Source organism: Gobio gobio (assembly GCF_949357685.1).
Source record: "Gobio gobio genome assembly, chromosome: 22".
NCBI lineage: Eukaryota > Metazoa > Chordata > Actinopteri > Cypriniformes > Gobionidae > Gobio > Gobio gobio.
The window spans coordinates 39,440,338-39,450,439 of record NC_137118.1 but is presented as its reverse complement, the minus strand read 5'-3'; the positions used below and the strand labels follow the sequence as shown (position 1 = coordinate 39,450,439).

Sequence of the window (10,102 nt, the reverse complement as noted above, 5' to 3'; positions counted from 1 at the left end):
GCCGAATGCACCCTGAAAGAGAGCGCAGCCATCAACCAGATCCTGGGCAGGAGGGTGAGTGCTCACAACCCCATTATGAGAGGAGCTGAGATGCATTAGTGTGTTTCTCTTCATCTTGTCTTAACGGGACGGATCGTCTAAAAATGAAAATTGGCATAATTTACTCACACTCATGTCATCCCAAACTCGTATGAAGCACAAAAGGAGATATTCTGAAGATTGTGCTGGTCGCTCTATTCTGTGCAATTACAACAAATGTGCATTTGAAGCTTTCAAATGTAAAAAAGGGCACAAAAACATCATAAAAGTGGTCCACGGGACTTTTAAAATGTCGTCTTTTGTGCACAAGAAATAAACTCGTATGAGTTTGTAATGACATGAGGGTGATTAAATAATCAAATTTTAAATATCTTGGTGAACTATCTCTTTGTGGAATGAAAAAAATTGACCATATGTTCTTTTATTCCGCAGTGGCACTCTCTTTCACGTGAGGAACAAGCCAAATATTACGAACTCGCCAGGAAAGAACGGCAGCTGCACTCTCAGCTTTATCCGGGCTGGTCTGCGCGAGACAACTATGTAAGTAAGCCCAGAATGCAGAGTTTAACGCAAATCATGTGGGGTTTCGGAATCCTCCATTGTTTTTGGCAGCCAGGGGAGTTTTGCTTAATCAAACACATCTAATTTTCTCCAAATCATGTCTCCCCGCAGGGAAAGAGGAAGAAACGGAAGAGAGACAATAAACCTGATTCCCCACAAGAGAGTAAGTGTCAATGGCCATCTGTATTTCTTTCTCACTTTCCGTACGTGTAGTCTTTCACCAGAGCTGGGTTTTTTCCCAGCATCCCTGTTGGTCCGATCACTCAGCTCATACATTATGTTCAGTTCAATTTTGACATTAGAAGTTAGATGATGAACGGTTTGGGTTTTTGTTTTTCTTTGTATAATGGATTTTAAAGTAAAAATTCACATTATTTTAACCACTTTCTTCTGAACAAAACGAGATGTTTTGTTTTTGTGTTCATTTATGAGCAATTGGGTTTTTGTATTTTTATGAAAATATCCTTTAAATTTAGTCACTAGTGTCATAATCATTTTTTTTAAATAAAATGCCATCCAAATATAGGTGATTTAAAAAATATTTTCAAAAAAATGCTAAAATAAATTAATTCTATTAAAGCTGCACTATGTAACTTTTCCGTCCACTTGAGGGTCGCCTGTTCAAAACAAAAGCGTAGTTTGATGACGCCATGTTTGAGCGCAGAATCTTGGGACATGTGGTCTTCACCTCACAGCCGGTGGAAAAGAATTGGGATAGGACTCATGTTCATGGATGCGATTATTAACGTCACTGTAGTATGAAGCAGAGCAGGAACGAGTGTTGTGGACCTGAGCAAGGCCGCTGGAGCGATTGTTAATGTGAAGAGCAGCGGGACTTTTATTATGACACAATCTCAGGCGGGACTTTTATTTATCTCAGGCGGGACTTTTATCAGTTTTCCGGTCATGAGTATGAGGTAACGCAGCTCTGTTTATCATATTAGATACATCTGAGTGCGTTCAAAATGAAGTTATGACGTTACCCTGTGCGTTCTCTCGCTGGCTGCTATGACACTTGTTCACATTGCAGTAAGAGTAAAGCATTTCTGCAGAATAAAACCGGAAACCGGGGGTAACGCTGATATGACGCAATCGACAGGCGACTCCCTCCCACGTCCCAGTTCCTTGGGTAAGAAAAACAATTTCTCACGATTTACAAATAGTTGGAAACATTTGGGCTATTGTAAGTACTCAACTGAACAAAATGTATAACACTGGCCTAGTGGTTTTTGGATATTTTACTGAAAAAAAGTTACATAGTGCACCTTTTAATATTCAAACGTTTTATATATATATATATATATATATATATATATATATATATATATATATATATATATATATATATATATATATATATATATATATATATATATATATATATATATATATATATATATATATAATATATAATATATATATATATATATAATATATAATATATATATATATATATATTATTAGTAGTATTTATTAGTATTTTAAACTAGCTTTGATTTTTATTTTATTATATATATTTTCAGTTCCATTTTTGTCTAAGTTTTAGTCATTTTGCTAAGTATTATGGTCGTTGTAGTTTTAGGTTTCTGTAATTTTTGTATTTAGCTTTAATATATATTGGTTTTAGTTTGTCATTTTTAATTATATTATATAAATATAATGTATATTTTGTAATTAAAATAACTTTACAGCTAACTGAAATAAAATTAGTTAAAGGTGAACTATGTAAAACATTTTCAGTAAAATATCCAAAAACCACTAGGCCAGTGTTATATATTTTGTTCAATTGAGTATATCCCAAATGTTTCCGACTATTTGTAAATCGTGAGAAATTTTCTATTTTACCCAAGGAACCGGGACGCGTGAGGGAGTCGCCTGTCAATTGCGTCATATCAGCGTTACCCTCGGAGTCCGGTTTTATTTTGCAGAAACGCTTTACTCTCACTGCAGTGTGAACAAGTGTCATAGCAGCCGCAGAGAGAACGTACAGAGTAACGTCATAACATAATTTTCAACACACTCAGATGTATCTAATATGATAAACAGAGCTGCGTTACCTCATACTCATGACCGGAAAAGCGGAAATGGCGCCGGCGACTGTGGCATAATAAAAGTCCCGCTGCTCGCAAGGCGTGTGGTCCGCTCTTCTTATTAACAATCGCTCCTGCGGCCTTGCTCAGCTCCACAACACTCGGTCCTGCTCTGCTTCATACTACATTAACGTTAATAATCGCATCCATGAACATGATTTCTTTTCCACCGGCTGTGAGGTGAAGACCACATGTCCCAAGATTCTGTGCTCAAACTTGGCGTCATCAAACTACACCTTTTTGTTTTGAATAGGCGACCTCAAGCGGACGGAAAAGTTACACAGTGCACCTTTTAAGTTTTCATCTAATATTTATATTTCAGCTTTATTTCAATCAAAGGAAATGTAACAGTTTTAGTTGGCAATAACAAAAAAAAAAAATAACTTGTCATTACACAGTCTCGTTTTCATTATCATAAAAAAGCCCTTTTATTAACAAACACAATTTGGGAGTATATTTAACCCTTTCCCTCCTCTCATCTGCAGGTAACTTCTCGCCCCAGCCCAAGAAGCAGTGCATCCCATACCTGCCGTCCGAGAAAATGTGTGACAGCCCTACCTCCTCGCACGGTAGCATGCTGGACTCGCCCGCCACGCCGTCGGCTGCCCTGGCATCGCCAGCGGCCCCTGCGGCCACTCACTCGGAGCAGGCGCAGCCCCTGTCCCTCACCACCAAACCGGAGGGGAGAGTCCACTACCCACACTTCCCCCTGCCAGGGAAAGCCTCGGGCTCCAGCTCCACTTCCTCCTCCTCCTCGTCCACCTCCACCACCTCCCATCCGAACATCTCTCTCCACAGCCAGTCGGCGTCCCTCCTTTCCCGTCCCATCCCGTTCACCACCCTGCCTCCCTCCCTACTCTCCCCATCCTCACCTTTCCACCAGGCAGCCCTACATTCCCATCATGCCTTGCTGCAGACACAACCTCTCTCCCTGGTCACCAAATCAGTGGAGTGAAAAAATGACAAGACAAAAAAAAAAACTTTTTACACCTGTATATTGCTTTGTTTTTACATTTTTATAGTTATTAGACCAAGTTTTTAAGATAGAATGAAAAGGAATAATTATTGGTCAATATTTGACCACCCCTCTATTTTGCTTTTCTCTTTTAAACAAAAATGTATTTTTTTGTAAATTGCCTTTTTTCAGTGTGATTCTCCAATGTTGCTACTTGTATAAAAGACAAATGTATAAAGGTTTCTCTTTTTTAAAAAAGCCGTACTTGACAAAATACAATTTGTAGTTTTAGTTCAATTCAATCTAATGGTAGTTAGGTTTTTTTTTTTTTTCGTTACTGCTTTCTTTCCTTCTCTCGTTTTTATTTTTATTTTTCGACTTCTTTCTTTTGGTACCACCTCACCCTGTTCCTAACCCTGTTAGTGTGTCTCTCCTAAGACTCCATAGCTAATAAACCTCAAGTTATTTCTAAAAGCTGCATTGTGTTTTTTGGTGGGTGAGGACGCTGCATGTGATGACCGGCTGAATAATGCAACATAGATCTTCTGAATAGAGCCAGTATCACACTCGCTGACAGTGTTCGTTTATCTAATTAGGGTCCGTGAAGTGGTGTGTGTGAAATCCTGGCACTCATGATGTGCACAAACTAAATTATATAATTCATTGTTGCGTAAAAGTCAGCCTCTTAAAGAAATGAGTAGACTGTTGTTAAACAATATGACATTATCCTGGTTCTCTGGGAGAGTAGTTTACCCAAAAGCAGACATTTCAGATCAACGTGACCTCAAAATTGACTTTATTTACTTTAACCCTATAAAGCCTACTCTATCATATGTGATATGCGCATTTCTAAGGCCTTTAAATGAAATTAAACCGCTAAAAACTGTTGCAGACAATCTACTACGTCTTCTGTCATTTTATTGATAGTTTATACTTTTTTAGTAAGTACAATGCCCTTTTAGAGTACATTTTCAAACTTGACTCATTATCTTGCTTCACGTTTCACACTGCTCATAACTTGCCCGGGGTTAACAATCACACTGTACATCCCTAAACGCTGGGTTAACGTTCTAATTTGCATATTCACGGTGCCGGGTCACTGACTGATCAAACACAGCACGTGGCCTGTTTACATAAGCCTCTAGAATTGCGTGTCCTCATACACATTGCTGACTGTAATATCAAGTTTTTTTTTTCTTAGTGACCTTTTCGAACTGTAAAGGTACGAACGAAACGAAATTGTCACGTTTTCCATCGCGCAGAAACGCCTGTTTATATACACTGATTAGGCATAACATATTGTGTTGGTCCCCCTTTTTCTGCCAAAACAGTCCTGACCCGTCGAGGCATGGACTCCACTAGACTCCTAAAGGTGTGCTGTGGTCTCTGGCACCAAGATGTTAGCAGCAGATCTTTTAATGCCTGTAAGTTGCGAGATGGAGCCTCCATGGATCTGACTTGTTTGTTCAGCACATCCCACAGATGCTCGATTGGATTGAGATCTGGAGAATTTGGAGGGCAAGTCAACACCTCAAACTCTGTGTGCTCCTCAAACCACTCCTGAACCATTTTTGCTTTGTGGCAGGGCGCATTATCCTGCTGAAAGAGGCCACAGACACCAGGGAATACTGTTTCCATGAAAGGGTGTACATGGTCTGCAACTATGCTTAGGTAGGTGGTATGTGTCAAAGTGGATGGCACAAAGTCCACATGGATGGCAGGACCCAAGGTTTCCCAGCCGAACATTGCCTCCATCGGCTTGCCTTCTTCCCATAGTGCATCCTGGTGCCATGTGTTCCCCAGGTAAGTGACGCACCCGGCCATCCACGTGATGTAAAAGAAAACGTGATTCATCAGACCAGGCCACGTTCTTCCATTGCTCCTTGGTTCAGTTCTGATGCTCACATGCCCACTTTTGGCGTTGGACAGGGGTCAGCATGGGCCCTGACAGGGCTGCGGTTATGTAGCTCCATACACAACAAACTGCAATGCACTGTGTATTCTGACACCTTTCTATCAGAACCAGCATTAACTTGCATCAATGACCCTGTCGCCAGTTCCCCACTGTTCCTTCCTTGGACCACTTTTGATAGCTACTGAACACTGCAGACCGGGAACACCCCACAAGAGCTGCAGTTTTGGAGATGCTCTGACCCAGTCTAGCCGTCACAATTTTGCCCTTGTCAAACTCGCTCAAATCCTTACGCTTGCCCATTTTTCCTGCTTCCAACTTTGAGGAGAAAATGTTCACTTGCTGCCTAATATATCTCACCCACTAACAGGTGCCGTGATGAAGAGATAATCAGTGTTATAATGATCATAATGTTATGCCTGATCTCGCAGTGTTTCCGGGACTGCCCAAACCGCTTGAAAATAAGGCATGCAATTGGTTGTCAGTTGGTAAGCATCTAACGTTAGTAGTAAAATTCTAAAACCTCATTGTTTCACACTGTATAAGTTTGGTGCTAATCCTTCTCCAAAACAGTGGTTCATAACCCCGGGTAAAAAACGGGTGCTAACCCCCCCTTTTAAATTACAGTCCTTTACCCGGGTTTAAAAGCGGGGTTTAGAACGACGATAAACAGGGGTTAAGCGCAGTGTAAAAAGCCCAGTTTTGCTGTCTTTACTGATTTTTAAAAAGTAAATGTAAGAAGTTTTATCCTCCCTTACGAAACAAAAAATATATTGCAGTATATTGGAATATAGCATGTAATACATATATTCCCATATATGGGATTTAATATTTATATTTTCCAATATATTGCAATATATTGAAAGTGGCAATCATTTGTATATTTTGCAATATACTGCAATATACATGAATACATAGTATATATGTACCATCAATATATTATAATATATTTCAAGTAATATATTGAAAAATATATTTTCCTTTCGTAAGGGTTGTCAGTTAAATATCAAGACGAACACTTATCCTGGACTGAAGCAACTTAGGTTTACTTGAAATCAATTTTTAGAAAAATAAACATGGTAAAATGTGAGTATAAAATATGGCACATTAAGCTTTTGGGGAATGTTTATTTGACCATCTCTTAATCATTTTATTGTGTTGCATTCTATGTTTTGCCTCAACAATAAAAAATACAGAGCTTTGCTCATTAAACTAAGTATTTGAATATCATCTTACTAAAACTTGTTGACCGGAGAGGTCAATGTGATTTCACCAAGAACAACATGTCCCTGGATCAACATCTTTGTTGATCCTGGAACAACATTCCAATCAACCAATTTGAGGGACAAGTTTAGGCTTAAAACCAGGGTTAGGTGCTTCTACATCAGTGTTATTCACCTATCGTTTCCCTCTGAGGTTAGGGATAAGTTATAGGCACGGTTAGGACTAAATCTTCGGACAGGAATGTTGTTCCAGGATCAACAAAATATGTTGATCCGGGAACATGTCTTACTAGGCAAAATCACAGTGCTATTAGGAGATTATTGTGCAGTATAGTAAGTATGCTATTCTGGACTGTGGGATATTATTATGATTATGGCTTTTCTCTCATAAATCTCAGAATAGTTTATGTGGTTTAGAAGCTTTTCTTTCTGAAATGTATACTGCGGTTTATATACTGTCGGTTATGTGCTTATCTGAACATTATTTGATTTCATTGTGGTTTACTTTATTGACAGGACTGAGGTAGAAAAGTCCCTATAAAGTGAACTTTGTGTGATGATAAGGACGCGGGAACATATTGTTTTCAGACGGCTGTAAATGAGCAAGATTGCAAACTCGGTCACAAAAATGGTGGGTTAAAAGCTGTGCCCAGAATTAAAATATTTCCACACGTTTACAGCACTATTATACATGTTTTTGACATACTGCCACTGTTTTTTTACGAAGAGGTTTGGAAAGTCTGTCCTCAGAGATCTCATTAGCTATTTCAATTAGCAAACGGCATGGAAGGTGGGTTACGGGATTCTGTGGCTCCTGGGATGCGGATGGGTGCCAGTAAGGAGCAATTAGGTCTCACGGAGGAGACAGAGTGACCCAACTTCACACATACGAGTTCCAGAGACGGCAAATATGAAGAAACGGAAATCAGTGAGTGTTAGCCGTACAGATGCTAACGTCACTTTCCACCATTGTGATATCTGGAGACTAGAGTTTGCAGAATCTCCTCAATTCCTTAAATGTTAGGTTTTTAGGTGTGGCTAGAAAGGGAACACGTGAGATTGAGAAGTTCCTCAATGTACTAAAACATTCTTCAGTGAAATTTTAGGCATTAAAGAGGACCTATATATGACCCTTTTTACAGATATAATATAAGTCTCAGGTGTCCCCAGAATGTGTGTGTGTGAATTTTCAGCTCAAATACCCCACAGATAATTTATTATGCTATTTTTTGAGTGGAAGAAAAAACATTTCGTGCATGTATCTTTAAATGCAAATGAGCTGCTGATCCCCGCGCTTTCCAGAAGAGGGCGGAGCCTATACAGCTCTTGCCTCAGATACTCTGCCAAAAACTAAACATGTTTGGTTTTGATTATCATCTCTATCGCGGTCACACGTTGCAGTTCTTCATCATAATGAAAGTTTATTATCTGCATGCGTTTTAAAGCCATTTAAGTTTCAAATATATGATTTTCTGAGTGTGCACATCCGAAGCATACAGAAAGCTGGATGTCAGATCGGCGTCCTGTGAGTATTAAACTAAGTTCTCTTTCATGTCTTAAAATTGCGCGTTAACGGTAAAATACACTCAAGTTTCTTTCAAAAACACACAAAGTTCACATAAACACAGTAAGTTATGTCTGTGAGTAGAGAAATCACATGTGTATGTATATTAGATCTGTGTGTATCTACTGCTATGCTGTTTATGTGACTCAAACAACAAAAGAAAAACAGAAAATCACTCTCTGATCTTGATTGAATAACTTTAGTAGCTTTAATAAGAATACATTTCTTACTATTAAATGCTCTGGCGAGGAGATAAACATGGTGAACTGTGTACATCTCACTCAGGGTGGGGTCTATGCTAATAGTAGGGGTGTAACATTACACTCTTGTCACGATTCAATATAAATCACGATACTGAACTCACGATAAGATATGTATCCCGATATTTTAAGCCAAAATAAAGCCTTTTTTTTTTTTTTACTTTTTTATTATTATTAAAATAATATTATTATTATTAGTGTATTATTATCAGGACACACAAATATTCCCCTATTGCATTATTATACATTATATTCAACATTATATATAGTCGTTTAATGTAGTAACTCCATAAACGTAATTTTTTTTCCCTCACGCATTACTCGCGCAAGAAAGCGTGTCAAAATGAACACTCTCAAACTGTAAATGTTTAGCTCATCCAAGAATTTTAATTCTGCATTTACTCACTCTCATGTTGTTTTCGCGCGTCACGCAATCATTTGAACGTCCGTGTTTACTACAGTATGCGCGTCGCGTAAATCTGTTCATCATAAACCATCGTTCGTGTCTCTTCAGAAGACTTGGATATGGATTAGACACTCGATTAGTTATTTTTACGAAGCCTTTATGACATTTTTTGGAGGTTTTAAGTTTGAGAGGAATGCCTTTAAATGGAGGAACAGAAATCCCTCAGGTTTCATGAAGAATATCTTCATTTGTGTTTGGAAGTTAAACGAAAAACGACATGATGGTGAGTACATGATGACAGAATTTACATTTGTGGTACATTTGTAAATTTGTGTTTGGGTGAATACCTTATAAATAGGCCTACTACAGTAAGTTGAGCCTTGGATAAAACAACTCTATAACGCAAATCATATAGTTTCCAACGATACATATCGTCACATTTTTATATCGCGATATATCGTTTAACGATATATATTTACACCCCTAGCTAATAGAGTACGTCAGCAGTCGTGGGCTAAGCATATGTACCGTCACATTGCATAGAAACTGCAAACACTTATTCTGAGACACTGCTTATGATTTACGAAAAAAAAAAAAAAAAAAAGTGTGGCTGGATTTTTACCAAACCATCAACTGGTTTGGTCATCCTCGCTTGTCAAGTAGAACTTTTGGTGTTGGCCTTGTTGTCTCTAGTGCCAAATCTATACTTTAATTGCGACGCAAGCATTTTGAAGTGTCAGTTTGGCGTATTTACACTGCTTGTTTAATGCTACTCAGAGGTGGCATGCATTTACACAGCCATTTTAAATGGATACTTTTATCAGGTTCTAAGGTGGGTCGGAGCAGGCATAATTTAGTCTGACTTTTATGCTGCAGAACGTCTGTATACCAAATTTTGAGCAGATACAGAGCAGCCTTAAACCTTGCATTGCTCATTTTGGTCTGCTCTTAAGGAAACTGCTGAAGCAGTCGCACCCATAATTACGAGACGACCAGGACAGTTCGTTCGTGGTGTTGTGGTGAGTAAAAATGACACTGTCCAGACTAAAGGGACAGTCGACCAGGAATGGCTTTAAGTAGTAGCTATTCAGT

The 10,102-nt window shown here is 38.6% G+C and overlaps 1 protein-coding gene across 1 annotated transcript in view; it reads left to right on the top strand.

Annotated features, from left to right (window-relative positions):
- Nucleotides 1-4,115, top strand: part of tcf7l1a (transcription factor 7 like 1a) — a 36,194-nt gene extending 32,079 nt beyond the window's left edge. Inside the window, exons 9-12 of the mRNA XM_079804737.1 lie at nucleotides 1-54; nucleotides 472-579; nucleotides 712-763; nucleotides 3,176-4,115. The exon at nucleotides 1-54 is cut by the window's left edge and continues 106 nt beyond it. Of these exons, the coding sequence (XP_079660863.1) occupies nucleotides 1-54; nucleotides 472-579; nucleotides 712-763; nucleotides 3,176-3,645 (684 nt within the window). The 3' untranslated portion in view covers nucleotides 3,646-4,115. The remainder of the gene's footprint in view (nucleotides 55-471; nucleotides 580-711; nucleotides 764-3,175) is intronic.
- Nucleotides 4,116-10,102: the final 5,987 nt, after the last annotated feature.